We start from the raw sequence: 27,981 nt of genomic DNA, 5'->3' as shown, positions 1-27,981 counted from the left end.
AAGTTAAACCTTGTCATAGGTATATATGTATAGGAAAAAGCATGATACATACAGGGTTGCACTCATGGTCTTGAAGCGCATCTCTCAGCTCAGGGGAGACCACTGTGGTAAACGGCTGTCGAGGCTGGTCGGGTAGCTCTTCGGGCTCTTCTCTCTGCTTTGGGGTATCTTCAGAAATTCCCATAATAAAAAGGTTTTTGAATGAAGGTGTCAAAGAAAAGTCACTCTCTGGGAGCAGTAACCTCACATCTCACCTTTGCCTTTTCTCCCTTTTCAGCATGGCACCCGTGCAGCCTGCCGGCCCTCGCCACCGCCTGCTGTTTGCGCTGCCCTGCTGAGGCACCCAGGCTGGAGCCCCCAGGACAACACCTGCCTCCCGAGGTTGTCCTGGCCCGGTTTTCCACAGCGATGGTGGAGAATTGGACTCCACAGACTCACAACCTTCCCGTCAGGCTTCAGGAGCCAGCATCCTTCATCCTGGGACTGGCAGCCCTAAACAATGGCTGAGGGCCAGGGGACCCCATAAAGTTACTCCACAGCTTCCAGGGGCCAGTAGCACTCCAGTGCCTGTGGACTATGACCACCTATCGTCCCATTCCCAGTGATAGTGTGGACCTGGCAGCCAGCTGTGGGGCCAGGGGAGCTGAAGTCCTCCCTGGGCCACACACGGGGGACTATGCTCCCATGGGATTCTGGGTCCAGAACGGCGGCATGCCCCAGGCTATTGGTGAGAGCCCAGCCACCGCCACCACCCGCCCCAGTCCCACCACTCCTGCAGTACCCAAGATGGGCGTGCGTGCAAGGGTGGCTGACTGGCCGCCCAAGAGAGAGGCCCTGAGAGAACAGAGCAACCCAAGCCCCTCGCAGGACACAGATGGCACAAAGGCCACAAAGGGGGCCCATTCCATGCGGAGCATACAGAATGGACAGCCCCCTGCCAGCACTCTGGCTTCCTCGGGGTCCAAAGCCTTCCACCGACTCTCCAGGAGAAAGTCCAAAGATGTGGAATTCCAGGACGGGTGGCCCCGGTCCCCTGGCAGGGCCTTCCTTCCCCTGCGGCACCGCAGCAGCAGTGAGATCACCCTCAGCGAGTGCGACGTGGAGGACGTGGGGGAGGCACGGGGGGGCCGGCTCACGGGGGCCCTGCCCCTCTTCCGAGAGTACGGGAGCACATCGTCCATCGATGTGCAGGGCGTGCCTGAGCAGAGCTTCTTCGACATTCTCAATGAGTTCCGCAGCGAGCAGCCAGAGGCCCGAGGCTCCCAGAACCTCACCGAGCTCCTCCAGGCAGATCCCAGCCTACACCTTACAGGGGGTGGCACCGGAGCCAAAGGGGACCCCCGCAGCGGGCAGCCCACCAGGGACCACCTTCTCCCACTGCAGCCCGGGAAGGAGAAGGAGAGGGCCCGCAAGAAGCCCGTGCGGGGCCTGGGCAGTGGGGATGCAGTGGACTCATCCATCTTTCGGAAGCTGAGGAGCAATAAGCCAGAAGGCGACGTGGGCCGGTCCCCAGGGGAGACAGAGGAGGGGCGGAGCCCTCAGGAGGCCAGCAGACCATGGGTCTGCCAGAAGAGCTTTGCCCATTTTGATGTGCAGAGCATGCTGTTTGACCTCCACGAGGCAGCCGCCAACAGGGTGTCCACGACCCAGAGGCGGAACACCACAACAGGGGCTTCAGCCGCCTCAGCCATGGCATCATCCCTCACAGCGTCTCGAGCTAATGGCCTTGGGGGCCTAGACACAGCCTTCACCAGCACAGAAGACTTGAACTGCAAGGAGAACCTGGAGCAGGACCTGGGTGACGACAACAGCAATGACTTACTGCTCAGCTGCCCGCACTTCCGCAACGAGATCGGGGGTGAATATGAGCGCAACGTGAGCTTCTCCCGGGCCTCTGCTGGTTCCCCAGGCGGGAGCGAGTGCCGCCTGGCTGAGCCCGCCCTCAGCACCTACCGCACCAATGCCAGCATCTCGGTGCTGGAGGTGCCCAAGGAGCAGCAGAGGACTCAGAGTCGCCCTCGGCAGTACAGCATCGAGCACGTGGACCTGGGCGCCCGCTATTACCAGGACTACTTCATGGGCAAAGGTGACTGGGACAGGCGGGTGGGCCATAACTGATCTCCGAGGCTCCCCCTGCTCAGTCATTCACTGTGTGCTGGGACCTGCCTCAGAGTGGGGCTGTAAGGATGCGATGAGCCTCAGGGCATGTGGCTGACACTCCCAAACCTTGAGCTGTGCCTTATTCACCTATGTGTTAGGCCACAAGTGACAAACATAAGGCCTGTGGGCCGAATCCAGCCTGGTTTTATCCGGCCAGGCACCTTGTTTCTACCCAGTGGCAATGCCAAGCTCCTTGCCCCTAGTTAAGGGGTAGTTACATTTATACAGTCCTGAAATCACATTCGGCCCTTGGAAGGCAACCTCGAGGCTGATGTGGCCCCCAATGAAAATGAGTTGGACACCCTGGCATCAGGCACTCTCTAGAACCTGGGGATACAGTGTTGGCTAGTTAAACATAAAAACCTTGTCCTCCTAGCACTTAATGTTTTAGGGGTATAAGGCAAACAGTAAAACTAGATAAATACATAAAATACATAAGCTGTCAGGGTCGTAAGTGCTACGGAGAAAAGTAAAGCATAGAAGAGTGTCAGGGTGGGAGGCCGCAGTTTCAGTAGGACGTGGTCAAGGAGGACCTCCTCATACGTGCCATTTGAGTGCTGAGCTGAAGGAGATGGGGAGGGAGCCATGTGGAGACTGGGGACAGTGTGTTTCCGTTACAGGGAGTAGCAAGCACAGTAGCTCTGGGACACCACAAGAATAGGAAGGAGGCTGTTGTTGCTGAGATGGGAGACTGGGGGAGAAGAGAAGGAGCAAAGCGAAGAGGTGATGGGGGCAGATCATGTGGGGCTTTGTGGTCCGTGGTGAGGGCTCTTACTTTTACCCGGAGTGAGATGGAATGGCAGGAGGGTTCTGAGCAGAAAAGGGGCCCCATCTGACGTGAGTGTTCACAGACTCCAAGGAGGAGATGATGAGGAGATGATGATGGATGTGTGTAGGATGGAGGTGGGGAAGAAGCCGGCAGGTTCTGGATCCCCTGCGAAGGTGGAGTTGTTGATGTTTGGAAGGCGTTAACGCCAGGGAGAGGCAGGCTTCGTACATCATTAGGTTCATTGGTGCTAGTGGGGCAAGCCCAGGAGGCAGCATAGCACAGTGCAGAGACCCCAGCCCAGGCAGGACACGTGCAGAAGTGCAGGACACGGGGCTGGAACTGAGCCAAGGGCCGCTCCCGCGAGCTCCCACTCGTCATCGTCATGCAGGGAAGGCGGACAAACCCAGAGTTGCCAGCCTTTCTGATTTTTTTCAACATTCTCCTGAAATTCAGAATTTTAAAAAAGATTTTATTTTATGTATGTATGTATGTATTTTAGAGAGGGGGGAAGGGAGGGAGAAAGAGAAAAACACTGATGTCAGAAACCAGTTACCTCTGACTTGCCCTCTGACTGGGGACTGAACCCAAAACCCAGGCATGTGCCCTGACTGGGAATCAAATCACGATTTTTCCCTTTGTGGGATGACGCCCAACCCATGGAGCCACACCAGTCGGGGCTAGAATTCAGATTTTTTAAAAATGTGGATTCTTATAATTTTTGAATCCCGGCAGCTGTATTAATTCGGAATTGCTTACAACTACCAGTAACAGGCTTATACAACATAGTTTATTTCTCTCATGAAGTTCAAAGGGCAGCAGCCCAGGGCTGGTATTGTTACTCCTCAGCATCAATGGAATGCCAGCCCTAGTGCATGGCCTCCAGCCCTCAGGTGGTCTCCCGGTCCCGGATGGTTGCCGGACCTCCAGCCATTTCATCTGTGTTTCCAGGCAGAGAAAAAGAGGACAGTGTAAAGGCAAAAAGATAGACCACCTGTCAAGTCAGTCTTCTTTAAACGGTTTTCTCAGAAGCCCCGTCCAACTGTTCATGCTTATTGGCTACTTCTGTCTGCAAGGCAAGCTGCAAAAATAGAGGGTTTTTAGCTGTGCACAACTCTGTCTTTCCTTCCCCCAAGATTAGAGGGTTTTCTTAAAAAGGAATAAGGGAAAAATGGATAGGCAGCTAATATTCCACAGCAAGTAGTTTAAAAGATTTTTAAAGCAGTGTCCTAGTCAGGTGTAACGTGTATCAACTAGGTAGTCCCCCGGGGCTCCGAGTTAGTCTCGGGGGCTCCGGCTCCGCAGTCAGGCAGCCCCAGGTTTGCAGGTTTGTTCGTTCCGTAGCTTACTAGCCATGCGACACATTTCGCGCCCTGGACTCTGTCTCCTGAACGTGATTGTAGTATTATCATATGCACAGGAACAAAACAACACAGAAGTTGAAAATAAAGGGATGAAAGAAGTTTCGGGCAGTTGCTAACCAAAAGAAAGCAGGCAAGGCAGCATCATTACCACACAAAATGGATTTCAAGGCTAAAAGCATCTCTTGGAGGAACTGAAAGGCCACCTCGTGCTGGTATTCAAACATTCAGCAAGAAATGTTTAATAGTTGTAAACCTTTGTACTTGGCAACCTGGTTTAGGGGTGTGTGAATTAAAACTGATCCGGTTATAGAGAGAAGTGAAGAAATCCACAGTCAGTGGGAGAAGCTGACAGGGCCTCTTGTTGAAATTGATGGATCTAGTAGCCAAAAAATCAGATGAAAGTGGATTTCAATAACCCATCAGGCCTCAGCCTGTGGCGCAGTTGGTTGGAGCGTCATCCTGCAAACAAAAAGGTTGCAGGTTTGATTGTTGGTCAAGGCACATGCCTAGGTTGCAGGTCTTGCAGGAGATAAGCAAATAATGTTTTTCTCTCACATCGATCTTTCTCTCCCTTTCTCTCCCTTTCTTCCCCTCTCTCTAAAAAATTCAAAATAAATAATTTTTAAAACCATCAGAACTGGGTTTTGAGATTAATATGTATTAATTTTGTATACATATTACATGTATTATGTATACAGTTATACATAATAATTTGGTGCCTATCCAACAGAGAATGCATTCTTTTCTTTTTTGTATTCTCACCCTAGGACATGTTTATTGATTTTAGAGATGGGGGAAGGGAGGAAGAGAGAGGGGAAGGGAAACATTTGATGGGTTGGCTTTTGTACATGTCCTGACAGGGGAGCAAACCTGCCACCTAGGCATGTGCCCTGGTCAGGAATCAGGCCCACAGACTTCTGGTTTACGGGATGGCACTCCAACCAAATGAGCCACACTGGCCAGGGCAAGAATACATTCTTTTCAACTCACACACAGAAATACTATGTGAAAGGACTGTGGTGAGGATCAGGTAAGATTGTACATTAAAACATGGTTCTTCATCAGGCTGGTAGTAAGCACTGCCATGGAACTTTTTTTAGATTTTATTTATTTATTCTTTGAGAGGAGAAGAGAGGGAGAAAAAGGAGAGAAACGTTGGTGTGTACAATTGGTTGCCTCTTGCACACCCCCAACTGGGGACCTGGCCAGCAACCCAGGTGTGTGTGCCCTGACTGGGAATCAAACCAGCGACCCTTTGGTTCACAGGCTGGTACTCAATCCACTTAGCCACACCAACCAGGGTGATGGAACTGTTTTAAAAAGCAGTTGTCTTTAAAAAATTATTTCTGTATAGCCCTGGAACCTCATTAATTAATCATTTGATCATTGGTTATTGAATGCCCACTGTACACCAGGACTGGGAAGTACTGAGTATGCATTGGTGGATTTAAAAAAAACAAACACATGCCCTGGCTGGCGTAGCTCAGTGGATTGAGCACGGGCTGCAAACCAGGCATCACAGGTTCAATTCCCAGTCAGGGCACATGCCTAGGTTGCAGGCCACGGCCCCCAGCAACCACACATTGATGTTTCTCTCTCTCTTTCTCTCTCTCTTTCTCTCTCCCTTCCCTCTCTAAAAATAAATAAATAAAATCTTTAAAAAACAAACAAACACAGCAACCGCTTCAGGAATGAACTGATATCTGTGGAATATAGTATTCTGTTCTCTGACCAGTTGGGGAAATAATCCAGTGCATGTGCTATCTGATGCGGGTCATTAATTAACACACATTATTTGGGACTTAGATAAGCCTTTGATTTACCAAGAGCATCTCATGAGAATAGACACTGTTGGCTCAACATCAGAGCACTAGGGTGGGAAGGAGTTTCTGGCAGTGGGTGGGTGCTGACATCGTGGACCTGGGTCAAGTCAGACTGCTGGGGGGTGTCCACCACAAGCAGGAGATACTTGGGTTACATATCAGGAAGAACGGTTTTCCTGGAAGGACTATAAAGCAGCCGCATGTTTTAGAGAAAGGCAGGGTCAGCTGTCATTTCTGGGAGAGAGCAGGAGACTTCCTCCTAGGACTCGTTAAGGGCTCTGTCAACACAAGGAAGAAAAAAGAGTAATGGTCTGTAGAAATGTGACCAGACAAAGGCGATGCTTAGGGATTTCAGTCATGGTCCCTTTTCTATAGCAAACATCATGCCCTGGGGATGGCAGTGAGTGTGTAGTACTTTCTAACTTGTTTAATCCTCACAACCATATTGAGAAGTGGGTGCATCCTTACTGACCCCATTTTACTGGTGAGAAGCCTATCGAATGCTGTGGGCCACACATCGAACATTGCCAGAGTTGGGACTTCAGCTGGCCAGGAGGCTCTTTAGCTGGAATCTTAACAACATCTAGAATCTTAGCCATTTCATGAGAGCTAATTTGCAGCTAAGCTGATGAACATTTGCAAATATAGGGTAGTAAGGGCTTTGCGTTTCTTACATGTCGTGTACCACGTTGAGCGTTTTATATTTGTAGCTCCATTTCACCCTCCCATCAGCTGTATGAATTGTGGGTAATGGTAGGGCCCCCATTTCTCAGATGAGAGCGTTGAGGCTCAGAAAAGTTGTGTGATTTAGCAGGTGTGGTGTAATAAGTTCTCTCCACTGAATGTGGCCATGACTGGGCCTGAGAGCCTGCCCTGACCAGCGGGTCCCCTCGGCAGGCCTGCCTCGAGACATCACCAGAGAGCCGACTCTGAACTCACCTATTCTTCCCTCACAGAGCATGCCAGTTACTTTGGTGTGGATGAGAAGCTGGGGCCAGTGGCCGTGAGCATCAAGCGGGAAAAGCTGGAGGACCACAAGGACCATGGGCCTCAATACCAGTACAGGATCATCTTCCGGACCCATGAGGTAGGTCTCATCACTGTGATACTGTTACGTAAATAATAGCTGACACCTATGCATTCTTCATGCTAGGTTCTGTGGGCAGGAACTTCACCTGCTTCATCTCATGTAATCCTTCCAACAGCTTCACGGGCACGAATCCTCTCAGTCTCACCATTTTTTAAAAAGATTTTATTTATTTATTTTTATTTTTATTTTTATTTTTTTTTTAATTTTATTTATTTATTTTTAGAGAGGGAAGGGAGGGGGAGAGAGAGAGAGAGAGAGAGAGAGAGAGAGAGAGAGAGAGAGAGAAACATCAATGTGCGGTTGTTGGGGGTTATGGCCTGCAACCCAGGCATGTACCCTGGCTGGGAATCGAACCTGGGACACTTTGGTTCCCAGCCCGCGCTCCATCCACTGAGCTGCGCCAGCCAGGGCTATTTATTTATTTTTAGACAAAGGGGGAGGGAGGGAAAAAGAGAGCTAGAAGGATCAATGTGTGGGTGCCTCTTCCACACCCCCTACTGGGAACCTGGCCTGCAACCCAGGCATGTGGCCTAATTGGGAATTGAACCAGCACCCCTTTGGTTCGCAGGCCAGCACTCAATCCACTGAGCCACAACAGCCAGCGCAGTCTCACCATTTTACAGAAGAGAAAAATAAGACTCAGAAATTAAACATGTCTAAGATCAGTGAATGAGTGGCTAGGCCAGGACTGGAATCTGCTGCATCTCACTGCAGAGCCCAGGATTCTTCTATTTGCAAAAAGAGATGGACTCTGGTTAACATAAGAAATAAAGGGGGAGACACAGAGGATTCTTTCAGGACCATGAGGTGTCCTGCAGAGTGGACAGGGCAGGAGTTGGGAAATCACAGCCCAGGACTGCTGCTGACTCCCATGGTTCAAAACACTCCAGTGCATCTCTTCATCCTGAATAGAGCAGCCCATTGTCCTGGCTTGTCAGAGATCTAAGCACTGGATTCCATGGCTGCTGTGGCCGGAGAACAAGGCCTATGGGAGCACCCTGCTTGGTTAGGTTCTAAAGTTATGAGTAACAGAAACCTACTAACTTTTTAAGCCTACTTCACTTTACTAACTTCACTTACTTTTTAAGTAAGAGAGTTCATTGGTTCATGTATCTGCAAGTCCAGGGGTAGGGCTAGCTTCTGGCATGGCCTGTCCCAGGCACTCCACTGTTGTCAGTGGGGGACTCTGCCTCCTCATCTCTCCGTTCAGCTCAGCTGCTTTTTACATTGTGAATGTTGTTCTCTTGTGCCACCAACAAACTCCATGTCATGGGAAAATGGAGACTGGCCACTCAAGTCTTCTACATCTTTGTACCTGTTTCCACAGGGAAGGCACCCTTACCTGCCGAATCTCTGGGAAGGCCTCTGATTGGCTCTGCTTGGATCACAAGTCCATGCCCTGGGCCAGCCATGGTCATCAGGGATGGTAGAGGAAACGGGCCAGATCTAAGATGCGGTTCCACCCAGAGTCTAGGGAGCAGGGCACTGTGATTGACATTTCCATCAGTGCCCCCTGGAGGACTCAGTGAGGTGGTTCCTCTGCAAAAAGGGGAGCCAGGCCAGCAGAAATGATGCAGCTTTCCAAAAGACCTTTCCAGAAAAGGGGCATTTATCAGCTAGGAAGGTTCCCCAAAATGGGTCTCTCTCAGCCCTACATTGCTCCTTGGGCCTGGCCTTTGCCCAGACACAGTGTGTGGGACCAGAAAGCCTGGACCCCATCCACACTGGCAGATGCTGCACCAAGGACCCAGCCCCTCACCAAGACCTTCCCACTGAGGGGCATTGTGATGACACAGAAGCTTTGTGGCAGCCGAGGGGAGGCTGGATGAGCACTGGGCAGAATGTGAGCTGGCAGCTCACACTGTATCAGACCATTGTATGACACACAGGGAACAGCTGGGTGAAATGACAATGACAGCCAAATATTAATAATACTTACTATAATTGCTATCATATCAGATACTGTGACACTGTGTGTTGGGCATTGTCTGTTCCCCTCTATGTATGTTCACTCAGTTAAATGTCATGGCAATTCTGTGGGAGGGCACTGTTGTTATCCATGTACAGATGAGGAAACAGGCATAGAGAGTTCAGGGACTTGCCCAAAGCACCTTCCAGTAAGTGGCAGGGTGAGGTGCGGGCCTGTACTCCAGCCACAGCTCGGCTGCCTCTGGGATTTCAGTACCAGCCCAGCCTGTATACCAGGCCCGTTCGTGAGTTGCAAACTCTACTTAGTGCCAGTATTTTTATGTTGTTACTGTTGTTAATGAAAATAGAATATGAAGAATGAATTTTTAAAATATCAGACTTCATTGCACATTCTGAGAATGTGTACCTGCTTTTGTCCACTTCCCACCCCCTACACCCACAGAACTAGCCTCCAGTCTGCCCCAGGGAGGGGCACCAAGGCTCAGGGCCTCGGGTCAGGGCTTTAGCCACCCGATAGAGATTCACTCCACACCACCCTCTCCCAGCCCTGTGCTGGGTGCTGAGGGACAGGCAGTGCTGAGTGAGGCAGCAGAAATGCGGGTGGGCTGCGTGCCTGTTGGGGAGGCAGACAAGAGATACCTTGGGAAATTAGTGTGGCACGTGAGACAGGTGGAAGGTAAAGCAAGGAAAAGAAGTATGAGGGAGGCTTGGTATGAGTGCTGGTTGGGCCATTCAGCAGTTGTGAAACCTGGAGTATGTAGCTTCTCTGGCAGCCTTTTCCCCTCTTGGGAATTCCAGTTTCACGGGACTGGTGTGGGCCCAGTGAGATCGTGGGCCTGCACTTGGGGCGAGCCAGTGAAGTTAGCCATAGGGAGCGATCTCAGCCCGCTGCCCCCTTGTCACACATTCCAGTCAGCCGTGTGAAGTTCGGCCCACTGTGAGGTTCACCACCACAAGCAGCCCTTTCTCCGTCCTCACACATGCAGGCCACACACAGTCAGTCCTGGGCCCAGGTCCTCAGTGCTGGGCACTTAGGCCTAAGGACCTCATTATCTGCAGTTGGAGGGAGAGGCAGTGACCAGCAAGGATTGCCTGGCCCCTTCCCAAGGCCTTGTCCGTCGTGGAAACAGAGCAGATGACTGCACAGCCCCAAAGCAACAACAACAGTGATGATGATGACAACAACAACAACAGTAGCTCACCCCTTTAGCCCGTGTTCCCATCAGGCACTGTCCTAAGTTTTTTATATGCACTAACCCTCCAGACCCTCTCAACCATTCCCAGATGTGGGTCCCAGTATGATCTTCATTTTACAGATGAGGCCGCTGAAGCCCAGGGGGAGAATCACTTGCCAGGGTCCCCCTGTGGCAGAGCTGGACATGGCCCCGGGCAGCCTGGGTCCTGAGCCCATCCTCTTAACTGCTCACCACATTGACTGTCAGGGCAAGTTTGAATTCTGACTCAGAACAGACAGTCCTGGGTTTGGCCTGGCTCTGCCACTCAGTAGCCGTGTGACCTTGAGCAGAGGGCTTTACTTTGAGGCACCTCTGAGTGGTGGGTGTTAAGGTAACACTGCTGTTGAGGTCAGAGGGCCACGCTGGGAAGCAAGGGTTGAGTTCATGGACAGAGTTCTGGTCTCCTCTTCACAAACACATATCAGGCTCTTGTAAAGCAAGGCATGGGGGCCAGAGCGAGGGGCCCAGCCAGCTGGTCCGCCCCATATGGCCACCACCGGTCACCAAGCAGGCAGGCGAGCAGGCCTGCATCTCCTGGCAGATGGGATGTGACTGTTGGCAGCACTGAGCTTCCCCGCCAGGGCAGGGACAGACTTGGAGCTGGCCGTTGGCAGCACACACCTAAATGTCAGACCCTGGATCCTCGCCCCCAAGCCTGGACAGGACAAACCCAGGCCAGGGCTGCCCTGTCCTCAGCCCCTTCGCTGGCTCTGTCAGTCCCGTGACACAGGGGGCCCCAATCAGTCAGGGACTGCCTGGCCCCCCAGGACAGCTGGATTCCATTGAGTCCCCCACACATGAGTTTTTGACAGATCTTAGTTTTGTTAGGGTTAAAGGTTTGGATTTTTGTGGGGTTTTTTATTTATTTAAAAGCAACAGTCACTCACTGTTAAGAATTTGAACAGCACCTAAGTGCGCAAAGTAGAAAAGGAAGAACCTCATTCAGTGTGGTAGTGTACTGGGTGGGCCCCCTTTACGTTCAGTCGCTACCTCGGACTGCATGTGTGTGGATCTCCAAAGCATAGTTTTTAAGTCTTAACTACATATGTAGCTTTGTACAAAGAACATTTGACATGTGTACATGTATGTAATAGTGGTTAACATGCATTGCATGCCCACTGTCTGTCAGGAACTGTGCTCAGCACTGCACGTGGGTTGTTATCTTGCTGAGCCCTGGTGGCCCTTGCAGGCAGCACTGGCATCCCTGTTTTACAGGTGAGGAGACAGGCCCCAGCACCCACAGCTGGGGAGGACATAGAGCCAGGGTTTAGACCCAGGTAGACTGACTCCCAAGTGACCTGCCAGGAAAAGTTTGGGTATTGTTGTTGTTGTTGTTGTTTTAATCATCACCTGAATGACATGTTTATTGATTTGAGAGAGAGAGAGAGAGAGAGAGAGAGAGAGAGAGAGAGAGAAGCACTGGTTGGCTGCCTCCCATATGTGCCCCAGCCAGGGATCAAACCCACTACCTAGGTATGTGCCCTGTCCAGGAATCAAATCCACAACCTTTTGGTGCACAAGACAGTGCTCCAGCCACCTGAGCCACCTGGTCAGGGCCCAGGGAAAGTTCTTAAAGGCAGGGATGATGGTGGAGATGCATCTGTGTAAAAAGGAACCTCCTTGCTTACCTGGCCCTGAGGCCGTTTCATGGCTCACCTGACTAGTTACCCTCAGTGAAACGCAGGCACAGCTGAGAATGTAGATTTTATTCTGAGAGATGGGAAGTTGTTAGCAGGGTCCATGCAGAACAGAGACATGATCTGACTCCGCTGCTGCAGGAAGGAAGGACTAGGCGGGCAGCTGCAGGGTGGAAGGAGGGCAGCCTGGAGGAGACTGCTGTCACAGTCCAGGTAGGACATGACAGTGGACAGGACCAGCTGGAGAGTAGCAGTGGCCACTCATTGCACCCTGGCAGTGCCCTGTTTATTGTCCCAAGCAAAGAAGGGAAGCTCAGGGAGATTTTCAAGTAATGACTTTTGGTCAAGTCATCAGAGCCAAAATGTGACTGTAGGCCACCCATGTGGTTGAATTATTTCTGGCCCACCCTGTCCCTTGGCCCCAGCAGAGGGCGCTGTGGTGCAGTATCGGCAGGCAACAAACACATTGATCCTGTTGGTGCATTGATTGAAACTCCCAGTCCCAGGGCTGCCCAGATTGGCAGGGCAGAGCACAAGACATCATTGCTTTTCATGATCTATTTTAAGACTACCCTGCTTATGATAAGAGAGCTTCGTTTGTTTATTAGCTACTGAGACCAGAACTGGGAACTCCCAAACGTGAGGTCATTCCATTCCTTCCACACACGCCTGCAGCCCAGGTCCTGTTTCACAAGGGTGGATGTATGTTTAGGGCGATGTCATGGCACATTATTTTTGCCACCTCCTGTGTCTGTTGACTTAAGGTGAGCATGTCTTTCCAGTTAGCACTAATCCTCCTTAGTCTTTAAACCACTGCCCCAAGTGTACGTATTTTGGGTGCTCATAACAATTCCTCGCAGGAGGATTTTTTCCTTGTACTGCTGCGCCATCTTGGTGTGGTTCTGGAGCTTCTGTGCCTCGCCCCAGGCATGGCATCTCCTGCTGGCCAGCATTACGTTGTGGATAGAAGCCTGAGCTAGTGTTAGTGAGGGTGCAAAGCCACAGGAGCTCTCAGACAGGGTGTGCGGGTAGAAATTAGTACAACCACTGAAAACTGTTTGCAGTACCATGTAATTGAATACTAACATGGCTGGTAGTGCAGCAACTTCTCTCCAAGGTATAAACCCAAAAGAAAATATGTTCATATGCATTGAGAGATGCTTCTGTGGATGTTCCTAACAGCACCATTCACAGTTGTCAAACACTGGAGGGCAGTGTCTGTGCTCAGCAACAAGTAGAGTGAATTATATCCATTGTGGTAAAAATGTCAGCCTCTTGCAGCAACATGGTTGAATTTCTTATCTATAGCATTCCGAGACAGAAGCCAGATACAAAAGAATCCAAACTATCAGAAGCTCAAAACCAGGCAGTGGTGAGTTTCGGCAGAAGGATAAGTCGTCAAGATAAGGTTGCCTTGAGTAGGGAGGGATGGGGCCCAGAATGGCTTCTAGGAGCTGAGAATGCTGTGGTTTTTATCTGGGTGGTGATTACCTAGGTGTTCACTCTGTGATAATTTCTTCAGCTCTGTGTATATGTGTTGCAGATTATACTTCACAGTCAAAAAAATTTCAAAAGGAAAAAGTCATGAGCTTTGGAGAAGTCAGGCCTGGGTTGAAATCCTGGTTCAGCCACTTAGCTGTGGTGACCTCAGATAAGATGCCTAAAATCTCTGGGAGTTCCCACTTTTCTTATTTGTAAAATGAAGATAATAAAATCTTTCTTAAACAGACCTATACATGTAACTAGATAACTACTGTCATACCTGGAATACAGTGCAGTGAACTAAACCTTCATAAATGTGACTTATTATTAAGTGTACCAGTTAGCAATTACTGTCTACAAAGTAACGGAAAACCTGACTAGCCATTGCTAAAACAAATGGGTTAATTATCCAACAAGAATTCTGGAGGAAATTGGCTGCAGGGATTGACTCGTCTGTGGTGTTTTTGTTGTTATTGTCTCTTTCCTGGTGATCACAAGATTGCTGCCATAGTTCTAAGCATCTTCTCATAGCGACGTCCTTAGCAAAAAGAAACAGGCAGATGTGAGGGGCTTGCCTCTTACCAGGGGTGACTCTGCCCCCGGACTCCTCCCCTTGATGAGCACCCTTTCACGTCCCCTTGCCTGGAACTCGTCTTGTGGCCAGCTTCAGGGAAAACCTGGAAAGCAGCCTTTGGGGAAGGGGAATGAGATGGTCATGCCTGTCTTGACTAAAGCCCTGCCATATAGCAGAACCACCTGAGTTACAGTATAAATGTGTGTGTTTCAGTGTACATGTAGGTGTATGTATGCATACTACATATAAACATACATGCCTGGGTCTCACCACAGACCAAATGATTCAGAACCACTGGTCATGATTTTATTGAGAAAACAGGTTGAAAATGAGTTCCACAGTTCAAGACCCAAGCTGGTACTGACATCCGGGCCAGGCAGGTGTTTTACGTAAGAGCTTGTAGCAATATGTTTACATAAAATATTGTAAAAATGACAATGAGAGGGTTCATTTGAATGCCTACCTCATGGAGCCTATTTTATTCATTATGCTTCCTACTCCCCGACATAATCCATCTTCCCACTGGAATGTCAGCTCCATGAGGCAAGAGTCTGTGTTTTGGTCACTGTGCCTAGAACAGGCACAATGACCAATGACAGGCACAATGAAGCTGGCACTTGGGAGTGCTCAGTCAGTACTTGTCAAAACAGATGACGTTATGTCCATGCACTGTCTCATTTGGTCCTCCCAACACCCCTTTGGGGTTATGATAGTATCACTGTACCCATTTCACACTCGAGACTCAGAGGTAGGAAGTCACTTGGTCAAGATTACACAGCCAAGAAGCAGCAAGTTCAAGTCCTGGTCCAGACCCAGGGCTTCCTGGCCATAGAGCCCAAGCTACTAACCATCACACATGTCGCTTTGAGAACAGGACACCCTCATATGTTCTAATCCTTTCCTGGTTCCCGAGAGCCTCCTAAAGGGGGACCCTTTCTCCCCCTCGAGCAGCTCATCACCCTTCGGGGCTCCATCCTGGAGGACGCCACACCCACAGCCATGAAGCATGGGACCGGGCGGGGCCTGCCCCTGAAGGATGCCCTGGAATATGTCATCCCTGAACTTAACATCCACTGCCTGCGGCTGGCGCTCAACACTCCCAAGGTGACGGAGCAGCTGCTGAAGCTCGACGAGCAAGGGGTGAGCTGGGGCCAGGGTGGGAGCTACCGGGGCACAGCCAGTGCCCGGCTCCTGTTACCTCTTTCTGTCTTCGTCACTTTCCCCACCCCCCACCCCCCCCAAAAAAACAGAAACCAACTTAAGCTAATGTCAGTAAAAAGAGAAATCTGGTATCAAATTCTGAGGATGCCAAGAGCTGGAATGTGACTGGGTCTCAGGAGGAAACCAGTCTAGGGATGAGAAGTGTGTGTTTGCATGCACGCATGTGTGCACACATGCATGCTCGTGTTCCCTTCCTCCCTCTGTACACTGGTCCCTCTGCCTCTCTGGCCCTCCTTCAGCTCCCAGAGTGGCTGTAAGAATTACAGCCTCTTGCAGAGACCATCTCACTGATTCTCAGCCTGGGAGAACCTCAACCCGGCCCACACTTAGGTCAGGCATCTGCCCATGGTCCAGTCACCAGTGACCAGGAGAATCTGTAGAGAGATTAAGAATAGGAGGCATGGACACCCTGCCATGCCTCTCTGGAATAGGAAGGAGGGAGAGGGACAACTGGGACATGACCCCATGCCTCTTTCCTTCCTCTGGCTGTGGTGCTAAATTCCTGTGTGGCTCCAGCAGCTTTCTGGGCTCAGTGCCTGAGAAAGCCCCCTTTGTTCTGTTCCCTCTGACATCTCTTCCTGGCCTGCCTCCATAAAGCCACTCTCGCCCCTGCAGCTCTCCCGGAAACACAAAGTGGGCATCCTCTACTGCAGGGCAGGCCAGAGCTCGGAGGAGGAGATGTACAACAACGAGGAGGCCGGCCCCGCCTTCGAAGAGTTCCTCTCCCTGCTTGGCGAGAAGGTCTGCCTGAGGGGCTTCACCAAGTACGCCGCCCAGCTGGATGTCAAGAGTGAGTGGCCTGGTGGGGAGGCCAGCTAGATAACAGATGAGGCAGGCCACCCCACACACCCACCTGCCCACCTGACAGGTGACAGCCCAAAGGCCCAGTGGGCAGTGGGAGCTCTGGGTCCCCACTGGTGGGAGTGCAGGTAGGGCAGTCTCTTTGGAAAGGGGCAGAACACATTCTGGTTCCGTCTGAAGATTCACTGACTCTGTGTGTCTCAGCAAATACAGTGCTAGACATGGCCTCTGAGCGCTCAGCAAGCGTGTGTTGGGATGTGTCCTGCATACTCACAGCCGCAGACCCCGGCCAGAGCCCAGTGTGTGCAGACAGAGCTGTGACACATTCGCTCAGCAGCGTGCTCTGTGGCCATGACGACAGACTGGGGCCACACACATTGGCTGTAAGAGTGTGGCCAGTGGTTCTCAGAAGAGTGGGCACTGAATGATGCCTTTTACAGAACAATTATTTTAAGACCACACTCAATACAGTGTTTGGAGGTTTGTTATTACATAATAAAACTCTGAAAAACAAGGCAATGATGGATACTATGTTCAGGATAGTGGTTGCCCCTCCGGGGAGAAGGTGTATATAACTGGAAAATGATTCATTAATATGTCATTGGTGGCCTGTTGCTTAAGGTGCATGGTAGGTACAATGTATATGTTAGAGCATCCCCCACACGTACACATACACAAGTAATTTAGTGTGTGATGTATGGGATTGCAGTGATTCATGACAAGTAGTTCGGGGTTAGCAGTGGAGGGTGATACTGTGAGCTGGCATGGCTCCTGGAGAGCCATGAGAGGACTACCCGTTGACCTTGGGGGTGGGCTGTGGACCTTGGGTTAGTGGCTCAGGCTGAGTCAGAAAACCCCAAGATGGGACCCTGGCTTGCTCACTCACTCTGTGCCTTGCCTTACCAAGCCTCAGTTTCCTCGTCTGGAAAACAGAGGCCTGGATAAGAAGACCAAGCTTCAAGGGCTGAATCAGGAGTTGAGTAGGTGCCTGTGGCTGTCATTAGCATCACCTTCGCCTCTTCCATTGAAGGAGGCGGCATGAGGAATAGCATCTTTTTGTGCCAGTTGCTGGTTTTGTGGTCTCTGCTTTGCCTTTCTCTGCCTCAGTTTCCTCATCTATAAAGTGACGATAATAACTACATTTACCTCAGAAGCAACTGTGTTGAACCCAGCGTACTGCGCCTTCACTTTGCGCTGGGCACCAGACCTGTCCGGCCTCCCAGAGCTCCAAGGGAGTGTGTCCCCTGCCGTGTGCTGATGGGGGCACTGTGGTTCTGTCAGTGGACCACTGAAGGGGCAGTGCACTCGGGAAAAGGAACAGGGGACTCATTATCCCCCTTCTCAGACAGATGCCTGCTCCCAAGGCTCAGCATCCTCCACTGAGTGACAGCCGTACCCTGGCCGCCTCCCGCCTTCAGTGGCTCATTCTGGGGACCTGAGGCCTGGTGCAGTGCCTTACAGAGAACTGGTTCTCAAATAAACATCACCTGCTGTCCGTCGTTGCAGGTGACCTTGGGCACGCCCCCCGTGCCCCGGTTTCCCCTGCTGAAACATGGAGCCAGTTATCAGTTGTGCTTCTTTCTCCCTGGTCATAGTCCCCTCATGTTAGAGGCAGCCAATATCCTGACCCCGTCGATTTTCACTTTTTCCCCCTCACAGTTTTGCTGCCTTACGTGCACGCCTACATAATACGCTTTATCTGCTTCCGAATGTAATGTGGGTGCAGTCACACAGTCTGAGCCCCGTTGTGATGGGCATCTTTCACTCATCATTACATCCCTGGGATTCAGCCCTGTGGGTGGCCAGGGCTCATCCCTTCTCGTGGCCATGTATTTTGTCACAGTATGAATACATTGGTTTGTCAATCCATTCTTGTGACTGACATCGGGAGATACTTGTACCTGTATCCCAGGGCACGTGTGTGGAATCATCTAGATTATGGTCCTACAAGAGGAGGTACTGGGTCACCCATGAAGCCTATGTTCAGGTTCAATAGATATTGCTAAAAAATGTTCCCATGCGGTTGTACCAATTTACATACCTGACCAGCCATATAAACAGTTCCAGTTGCTCCACATCCTCACCAACCCTTGGACTATCAGACTTCTGCAATGCTGCCAGTCTGGTTGGTGTATGATATAAGGTTTCCTTTTTATCTAAATGTATTTAATTTTAAGGAGTGGAGTTAAGTGAAAACACCAAGTTCAAAACTGACGCAGATGGTATGTGGGAGATGGCAGAGGCCTAGAGGTTTGGGAAACATGGCGCTCACTGGTGTTTCTGTTCCAGCGGACTCCACGGGAACCCACTCCCTCTACACCACCTACCAGGACTACGAGATCATGTTCCACGTCTCCACCCTGCTCCCTTACACCCCCAACAACAGGCAGCAGGTCAGTAGGGCCCAGGGTGGGGGCCCCATGTGATTTCCAGCTAATGCGTGGCTGAGCCCCAAGGCACTCTCTCCCCAGGCTTAGTGGGTACTGCCTTGTGCAGCAACTGGAGGCCTTTGGCCTTGGACCCTCTGCACCGTGGTCGCCTCACCTGGGTCAGGTGTTACTTGATGTTAGCTGTTTGTTGGCCACCCTGCTGGCCTCTGACTACCCCCAGCTCTTCTTAGTGGTCTCTTGAGTCCCCGGGGATCCCGTGGGGGGAAAATTGAATCCTTCATGAATGTTATTTCAACTTCAAGTGACAGAAATGCAAACCAAACTTGCGTAAAATGGGATTATGCTACATTATACATTTCTCAAGTGCTGGAAGACTCTAGCTTTAGGTATGACTGGATCCAGGTGCTTGAACAATGTTAGGAATCCTTTTCATTCTTCACCTCTAGCTTTCTTCATAGTGGCCTTATGTATAGGTCTTCCCAAGTAGTGGCAAATAGAGCTGTGCCTTCCATGTGTCCCAGAAAGGTTTCAGAGCTGAATTTCATTGGACCATTCGCTTGCCAGTCCCTGGGCCTGGGGTGGGGATGGACTGGGCTGACTGGCCAAGCCTGAAGCATGTGCCCACCCATAGAGAGAGTGAGTGGGGTCAGGGAGGTGCTTTCCCAAAGCGGTTGGCCTGTGGCTGCCAGAAGAAGGAAGAGGTGAGGTACCGGGTGGGCAACAACAGCGAATGCCTGCTGCTAGGGGGCTGCTCTCCTACACGCGCCATGCAGGCTCGGTCCGGGAGCACATCTTCCTGGTTTCTAGTGAACAGAAACCCCACAGATTTTCAACGGTTTGGGAGGGGTATTTGTTTTCAGTTGGTACAGGTGACATTGTAGATGTCATAGGCCAAAAATGATCACCTGTGAGTGAGTGATTTCATAAGGTTAACCTGATGGCATGCAATGACAGCACTGGCCTCGGAGTTAGACCTAAGTTTGAGGTCTTTCTTTGCCACTTCCCAGCAGTATGTTCTGACCTCTCTGAGCCTCAGGTTCGTCCTCAGTAAAAATGGATGGAATGGTAGCACCCATGTCTCAGGGTCATTGGCAAAGGTCCCTTCTTGTGTGAAACCAGAGCACGAGGCAGGGCCTGGCAAGAGGGGCAGAAGAAGCTGTACCTACTCCTGGGTATTTGGAAGGTGTGGTAGGGAAGAGCTTGGGTTTTGGAATCAAGCAGAAGTGGATTCGAATTCAGTGTCTTTCCCTCCATGACTGTAATGTAGGATAAGTCATGTGACTGCTTGTGAGCCTGAGCTTTCTCATCAGGGAAAAGGAGTAGGATGAGTTCTGCCACATAAGATTGTTGTGAAGAGTAAGTGCGATTATAACTTTAAGATGAGTGTAAAATGCCAGCCATAATAAATGGGTACTTTATCTAGCAGTTTCATTTAATTCAGTTTAAAACACACATAAAGAACGAACAGTATAACAAAGACTAATGTGAGTCATGCTGCTCGGTGTCTGGACTTCGCACTGTGGGCCACCTCCCACAGAACTAACTGCGTGCAGCTCTAGTCTGTGGATTCCTAGCCGCAACGTGAGGGTTAAACTGGTGTAAGTAAGAGCAGTGTGATTCAGCAAATAGGTAATACATGAATACATCATCTCCTGCAAAGGTAACAGTCTTCCTCGGACTGACAAGCAGGGGAGAGAGTACAGGGCTCCCAAAGGCCAACATGAAGCCGCAGCTGCCCCGGTCTTCTCAGCTCAGGGAAGGGACAGCGGCCTTGGATCAGCCCTGTGCACTGTCTCCAGTCTGCCACAGCCGTCACCCGTGAGCTTGGCCTTGAACAAGTTGAAGACCACCAGCCCTTGCTGCCCTCCAGCAGGTGTTTCTTGAGCACCTACTTTGTTTCAGGCACTGAGAAGTGGGCAGCAAACAAAACCAACAGAACCCCTGTTCACATGATTCGAGGGGAGACAAATGAGAAAGAAAAGGGAGAGGGAAAGGCCGCTGTTAGATAAGTGTTGATAAACATTAAAGAACGGGGACAGAAGAGATGGGGCTGTTGGTGGGGAGAGATCTTGGATAATGCGGTCGGCAAATCCTGCTCAGGAGGATGACGTCTGGCCGAGACCTGGAGGAGGAAGGGAGGGAGGGAGGCACGTGGGGTCTGCAGGAAGAAGGTTCCAGGCAGAGGGAATGGCCAGTGCAGAGGCCTTGGGGAGGAAATCTTTCTGGTGTGTTTGAGGAGCAGCAAGAGGCCAGTGTGGCTGGAGCAGAGTGAGCCGGGGGAGTGTGGATACAGATGTCAGGTGACGGGGGCAGATCGTGTGCAGGTCCCTGGGCCGTGTGGGAACTTTGTCCTGTACGCTGAGTAAGGAGTCTCTGAGCAGGGAGAGGTGTGATGACCCAGGTGTCCACAGCTCCCTCAGACTGTGGGGTGGGTGGGACCAGGAAGACAGTGAGGAGACTGCTGTGATGGTCCAGGCAGGACCCTTGAGCCAAGCTGACCTATGTCGCTTCCTCTCCCACTCCGTGTCCCATTTTCCAGCTGCTACGGAAGAGGCACATAGGAAACGACATCGTGACGATCATCTTCCAGGAGCCGGGGGCACTGCCTTTCACCCCCAAGAACATCCGCTCACATTTTCAGCACGTCTTCATCATTGTCCGAGCTCACAACCCCTGCACTGACAATGTCTGCTACAGGTACGCACCTCCACGTGTGGCTCCAGGGAGCCATGCAGGGGACCACCCCGCTCCACGCCCTGCACACACGGGAAATCCAAAAGGCTGTTTCCGGCACCCAGGCGGCATGCGGGGAGAGGCAGGGCGCGGACGGCCGGCTCAGGCGGGCCGCCTCCTGTGTTCTGCGTCTGTGCTTCAGTGGGAGAGCTCGTCCACACACTCCCACACCTCCCAAGAAAATGATTCTCAACCACAGAGGGGCGTGGCACCCCGGGTTTGATAAGAAGCCATTAGGGATATGTATTTTCCAGGAATCTTTTGGTTGCAAGTGACAGAAAACCCACCTCGATCTGACTTAAGATAAAAAGGCAATTCTGTATCCTGGCTCTCAGGAATGACGCGTTCAGGCCTGCTTGGATCTGCTCCTCTTGCCTGCACATTGCTTTATTTGCTGGCAGCTCTGAGCATAGCATCCTACCATTTGCAAATCCAGCAAAAGAAGAGCTTGCCTTTCCCAGGAAGAGAAGCTCTAGAATTGAGTCCAATTCACATGTCTGGGGGTCAGGTGTCCATCCAAGAGGAAAACCACCGGCCATACCTGGGCAACAGGTGTGTGGACTGAAAGACGCACAGGAGTAATGTCCCAAGGGGAAATAAGAAGATGGAGGAATCAAGGCAGGGCAGGCAGGGGCCCCTCAGGAGGTACTGCCTGAGCGTTTTAGTTCAAAGATCAACAACCGACAGAGGCCTCAAACCCACTCCATGTCTTCCCCAAGCACACCAGTTGTCACCCCGTCCCCCAAGGCCAGGTGGAAAGCTGTCGGGCTGTGGGGTGAGGATAGATCTGTGGCTCTTGAAAGCGGGCCAGTCCGTAGCTCAGGCCCAGGTGGAGGTCAGCACTTGGCCCTGGAACAATCCTGCAGGTGCTGGGGAGTGAGCTAGGAAGTGCTACTTTTGTGTCTTTTGATAACAGTTTAAAATTCAAAAAATACAAAGGGTAAAATTAAAAAGTAAAGAAAGATCCAAGTCTCCCACCTCTAACCCCAAACAACCCAGTGGCCCTCACAGAGGCACCTCCTGGTACCAGTTTATTATGCATTTTAATATTCTGTGCACATATAGGCAAGTACAAGTATTCCTTCTCCACCTTTTTAATGCAAACGGTAGCATATCACACACAGCCCACATCTTGGACTTCTCCCTCAGTAGTCCTCGAGATCTTTCCAAACGAGCATGCAAAGAGCTCCGTAACATGCCGTCATGTGGATGCCTGAGACTCTTCCACCACCCCTGTCAAGGGTCATGGGGTTGTTTGCTGTCACTTGCTATTACAGTCCATCCTGCAGTGAATAACCTCTTTACTCTAATTGCACATGTGTCTAAGCTTATAGCTGGATAAATTCCTGAAATAGAGTGACCGGGTCAGGGGACCCATGCGTGGGCACACTGGCATCCTTGGTGGAATTGCCAGAGTCTACCAGTTGCCTCTCAGCCAGGAGTGTGAGAGAGAGAAGTGGGGCACTGGTGTGCAGCACTTGCTGACAAGGACCACCGTGCTGGATGTGCTGCAGGGCCTCCGTGCAGCACAGGCCCAGGCCTGAGCCCCCTCCCCACCCCCGCCACCCCTCACCTATTTCTCAGGGCATTCAGCAGCAGCAGCAAGTGCGTACACTTTGTGACTTGAGGTCACTCAGGTGGTGTCCCCTGTTCCTCAGCAGCTGAAAGGTAGCTCTGGTGAGGGAAGATGGAGTTGTGCTGTGCATGGGTGTGCACACACACTAGGAGGAGGAAGCGGCCCTCTCACCGCACATCAGAGGCGGGGGCTGAGCTGGGTTGGGTGGACCTTTCTCCTCGTCCTACCCCCCACTCCCAGGAAGTACAGAAAATAATGTAACAGATGCCCATGTGTCTACCACCAGATTTAACAGATGTTAACATTTTGCCATGTTTGCTTCAGCTCTCTTCTCTTTTCTTTATTTTTAAAGAAAGAAAATGTTAGAGATGCAACTAAAGTTGCATCCTCTCCCTTCTTTTTACCTCTTTCCCCTCAGGCAGCTCCTCTCTGGACAGACCTTACCTTGTCCCCACTGTGTTCCTGAACACATTCCATCACAGTGCTCATCACACTGGAGAAATGACTTACTGATGTGGCTCTTGCCTCCCTGGAAGGCAACCCCATGCTGTATTCACCCTCACGTGTCTACTGTGACACAGTGCTTGCCGTACAGTTGGGTCTCAAGAGACATTTTTGCTGGCTAGATAGATGCCTGGCCCAGACACTGTGGACACTGAGAAAATAGTTGTTGGACAACCATGAATACTCTAGAAATACTTAATGAACTACAGTGAGGAGGTGACGTGGTGGTCACACCATCTCCTGGTTGTGCCCTGGGTTGCTGTTCCTTCCCATTCCAAGTGTGCTGCTTCCACATGGCATACCAGCATCCCTGCAGCCTGCAGGCTGCGGAAACCCAGTTTTCCTCCTGCTGGGGAAGTGAGGGTCTGGCTGTTCTGATTGTCCAGAAGCTTTCAGCAGCGTAGTTTCATGATTCTTAAAATCATGAGCCAGGACCATGGGAAAAGCCAAAATCTGTCACTGTAAGCACCTAAGTACTGAATGAAAAAGTTGCAAAGCTGTTCACATCTGTAAAGCACAGTCTGAGTGTACCATTAATCAGAGTGCTATTGAACTGGTGATGTCATCTCCTCTGTCCTTCTGCCTGGGGACAAGGACATGCCTACCAGGTTTCCCACAGAAGAAAAATCCATGTGGCCTCTGAAGAACCTCTCCACTAGGGAATGCCTTTTGCTGTCAAACCTACACACACTGTACATTGGTAGAAATCTGTTTCTTCTTTGTCCATCTAAGATTAAATCCTTAATTTACTTTAAATTTAAATCTTTAAATTACTTTAATCCCTGTTGAGCACCTGTGCTGGCGCTGGGGCATCAGCTAAGCCCAGGGTGTAGTGCAGCCTGCCCACGTGGCCCTCCTGGACGTGGAGCAGGGTCGCTGGGTGGACCCTACCTCAGTCATGTGACCAGGCCCAGGGTGGAGGTGCGGAGCGGGGGGTCTGCCTGGTCGCAGGCATCAGGCAGGAGATCCCTCTGCAGTCTGCGCAGCCTGTGGTCCCTTCCAGTCCTCGCTTCGTGGGGCAGCTGCAGTGATCCTTGCAGATTTCAGTCTGGTTGTCACTCTTGGCCAGCACCTGAAACAGGGACCCAGCAAGAAACAGATGTCCCCCTCAGGGTTTTAACTGAAGGGACTGACTGCTACCAGTGTGGCTCGGTCAAAGGAACATGTACAGGAAAGTGAGGCGTCCAGGGACCAGAGGAAGCAGGGAGTCATTACCTCACCCCCTCAGCTTGACAAGGTCCAAGGGAGATGGGAGAAGGTTCAGGAAGCTAGGAAAAGCTATGGCTCTGGGAGAGTGGCCACCCGACAGGAACTGTGGCTTTGAGTAAAGGACCAAGGACTACAGCCACGGCCACTATCCTAGCCCCACAGTGGGGCGCTAAAAATTAATAAATACTCCACCCCCGGGGAGGCAGTGAAAAGAAATAAATACTCTCTCCTCTCACCTTCCCATCATCTGCCCGTGCTGCTGTTGGCTGAACCCGACTGGAAGCCAGAGGGCATGGGAACACAGGTGGAAGCGACAGTCCACGGAACCCACCTTGTGGGACGCTGAGCAGGGCGGAGAGTGGCAGCGACTGGGTCGGGGACACCGGTGGGGAATAGCGGCCCAGATCCAGAAAGCGTTGCTCCTTCTCATGATCAGGGTGAAAAGTGCTGACACACCGTCAGGGTCCCGCCTGGCCTGGCCCCCGGCGACCTTACCAGAGAGTCTCCCGCACTTTGCTCTCTGGGCTCTGACTCCTCTCTGCTCTTGCGGGTTGGCCACATGCCGAACCCACCACCTCCAGCGACCACTCTTTTTGTTCTTCCTCTGGCTCCTGCTCAGCCTCAGATCCCAGCTTAATTGTCACGTCTTCAGAGAGGCCTTCCTGGATTCCCCGCCCCAGATCAGGTCCTTCTATTGTTTTGTCATACCCCACTCTCTTTTTTTGTCTTTGTAAGTTAATTTGTGAGCATGTTTATTTAATATGTCTCTCCTAGATTAAAGGCTTAGGAGGGTAGGGGCCACTATATCCCAGTGCCCGAGGGGGAAGGTATCCCAGAAACGGTTGTTGAGTGAATGCTGCACTATCTGGCTTGTCAGGCTGGGGAGAAGGGTTGGGAGTCAAAACCTGAACAAGCCTCTGAACAAGTGTTCGGAGTTCATGGAATATGTTTTAATTAAGAATCTCATTTTTAAAATTACTCTACAGTAGGAAGAGAGCAGTAGGAAGCCTCTTCTAACCCCATACTCTTCAGGTTACTGTAGAGGCTGAATACCATGCTCTAAGATAAGCCGGCGAACTTACTGCTCACTCATTTACAGCAGCTTGTACCACTTTTTTAATCATCGTCATGTGAACAGATAACTCATGGTGACCTGTAGCCCCTTGAAATGTCTTTCAGCAAGAGTCGCACTCCCTGGCCGTGAGCGATCACTCTAGCAGGTGCTGTGGCCCGTTTGCTCAATATTAGATATTGCCCTTTAGCTGCTGGGTCTCAACTGAGTTTGGTCATTACAATATCCAAAGATACTCATGAAAATCTCCAAACTTACTGGCAGATCTTCTCCTCCACTGAAGCTCGAGGCTGCTTCTGCCCAGAAGCCTCAGTTGTCAGGGAGCCTGCCTACCTCTGCTCCGTTTCTCCACCGCACACTTCTGCCCCCAGCCCTGCTGTTGGCATCTCACCTGTCCAGGGATGGAGCAAAGGAGAAAACAGGAGACAGGGAAGTGTCCCTGAGACTGTGTTCACAGCTGGCTACATGCTTTCTGGGCTCCTTCTAACCATAAAGGTCACCTGGGAGACCCCTAACTTGGGGGTGTGGCAGGGGTAATGGGGCTCACTATCCAGCTTTCTCTAAAGATTTTCTCCCATCAGTATCCTCCCTCTATATATAGTTTGCATAGTGCGTGAGACGGTTCAAGAGTTTTGGGGAATAGGTTTTAGATCATTTCCTTTTTATATCCCCACTCAGTTGCTATCTGATTTCCATCATAGTGGCATCTTGGTCAGAACTGCAGTAGGCAGGGTCATTTTCAAAATCACCTTGTTGAGGTCATTTATATCAGTCAGGTATTCTGATTGATAAGCAATAATGCTGCTTAATAAACCACCCCAAGACTCAGTGACTCACAAATATTGAATTAATGGTTTTTTCTAGCTCACACATTTGCAGGTCAGCTAAAGTCTGGCTGACCTTGGCTGTAGGCCACAGGTTGGGTCCATGTCTGCTACAGGTGCCCCTCATCCTTCTGGGACCAGTAGGCCTCCTAGGGCGTGTTCATCCCATGGCAGCAGTACAGGAGGCAAGCTGGGCCTCCCATCCCCCTCCTTGCATGCCTTTGCTTGATACCCATTGTCCAATCAAGACATGTGACCAGGCCCAGGATCGATGAGATGGGAATGGACCCTCCCCACAAAGGAGTGAATTTTTGTCAAACTATAATGTATCACATGGTTTGTATGTATATAAAATGGGAATAATTGGAGTTGAACAATGCAGGAGACTTATTCTTTGAACATCAATGGATATTCTAACATCCACTGTGTAGGAAGTAAAAATGCATGTAAGACTTTCTAAAATTTCCAGTCTAGCCAGCAACTTACTAATTAGAGGTAGACTTCCATTCTTAAAAAAGAGAGTTCCTTTTCTGATCATATATTTTCTTTCTAAAGGGAATCTCAAGTGCCTTTTACCATCTAAATGATTTCTCCCTCCTCAGTATGGCTGTGACCCGATCCAAAGACGCTCCTCCCTTTGGCCCCCCCATCCCTAGTGGAACCACATTCCGCAAATCCGATGTCTTCAGAGACTTCTTGCTGGCCAAGGTGATCAATGCGGAGAACGCCGCACACAAGTCCGACAAGTTCCGCACCATGGCCGCCAGGACCCGGCAGGAGTACCTCAAGGACCTAGCTGAAAACTGTGTCTCTAACACACCCATTGATTCCAGTGGCAAGTTCAACCTCATCTCCCTGACCTCCAAGAAGAAGGAGAAGACCAAAGCCCGGGCAGGCGCCGAGCAGCACAGCTTGGGGGCCATCGCCTGGAGGGTGGCAGCTCAGGACTATGGCCAGGGGGTAGAAATCGACTGCATTTTGGGGATTTCCAATGAGTTTGTGGTGCTCCTGGACCTACGCACCAAGGAGGTGGTATTCAACTGCTACTGTGGGGATGTCATTGGCTGGACCCCAGACTCCTCAACACTCAAAATCTTCTATGGGCGTGGGGACCACATCTTACTCCGGGCCTCTGAGGGCTCTGTGGAGGACATCAGAGACATCGTCCAGAGACTGAAGGTAAGGGAAAGAGCTCAGCGAGGGTGCAGCAGTCATGGCTTGGCAGAGGCCTTAGGAACCATTGAAAGGCTTCCCCCAGCCCTGTCAGTTAGGCTGGGACCCTGACGGGCCTCAGAGAATCAGAATTGTCACTTACACTCCAGGGGTCTAATGGGTCCTGCCACCTGGGTTTTTTCTGGGGAAGGTTTGGGCCAGGGATCTGAGGCCAACCATGTCATTACCTTGGGAAGACTAAAGGCATATTTATTCACTCTAGATCTTGATTGAAAATATAAGCTTTAAGTTTACATTAAAAATGTAAGGGTACTTTGGCTCTGGACTGGGTAGCTCAGTTGGTTAAAGCATCATACTGATACACCAGGGTTGTAGGTTCAATCCCCAGTCAGGGCACATACAAGAATCAAGCGATGAA

General features: G+C 50.9%; 1 protein-coding gene across 10 annotated transcripts in view; it reads left to right on the top strand.

Annotated features, from left to right (window-relative positions):
• Window positions 1-27,981, top strand: part of SIPA1L3 (signal induced proliferation associated 1 like 3) — a 243,923-nt gene that overhangs the window by 144,739 nt on the left and 71,203 nt on the right. For all 10 annotated transcript variants that reach the window (XM_045846575.1, XM_045846581.1, XM_045846573.1 and 7 more), the window contains 7 exons: window positions 278-2,086; window positions 7,070-7,200; window positions 15,012-15,200; window positions 15,897-16,071; window positions 18,372-18,475; window positions 21,012-21,169; window positions 26,993-27,569. In XM_045846575.1, the coding sequence (XP_045702531.1) occupies window positions 577-2,086; window positions 7,070-7,200; window positions 15,012-15,200; window positions 15,897-16,071; window positions 18,372-18,475; window positions 21,012-21,169; window positions 26,993-27,569 (2,844 nt within the window). In that variant the 5' untranslated portion in view covers window positions 278-576. The remainder of the gene's footprint in view (window positions 1-277; window positions 2,087-7,069; window positions 7,201-15,011; window positions 15,201-15,896; window positions 16,072-18,371; window positions 18,476-21,011; window positions 21,170-26,992; window positions 27,570-27,981) is intronic.

This window comes from Phyllostomus hastatus, unplaced genomic scaffold, assembly GCF_019186645.2.
Source record: "Phyllostomus hastatus isolate PE091 unplaced genomic scaffold, TTU_PhHast_1.1 phas_contig_5, whole genome shotgun sequence".
NCBI classification, from domain to species: Eukaryota; Metazoa; Chordata; class Mammalia; order Chiroptera; family Phyllostomidae; genus Phyllostomus; species Phyllostomus hastatus.
Note: the sequence above shows the minus strand (reverse complement) of the source record. Positions and strands in the feature narration are given on the sequence as shown.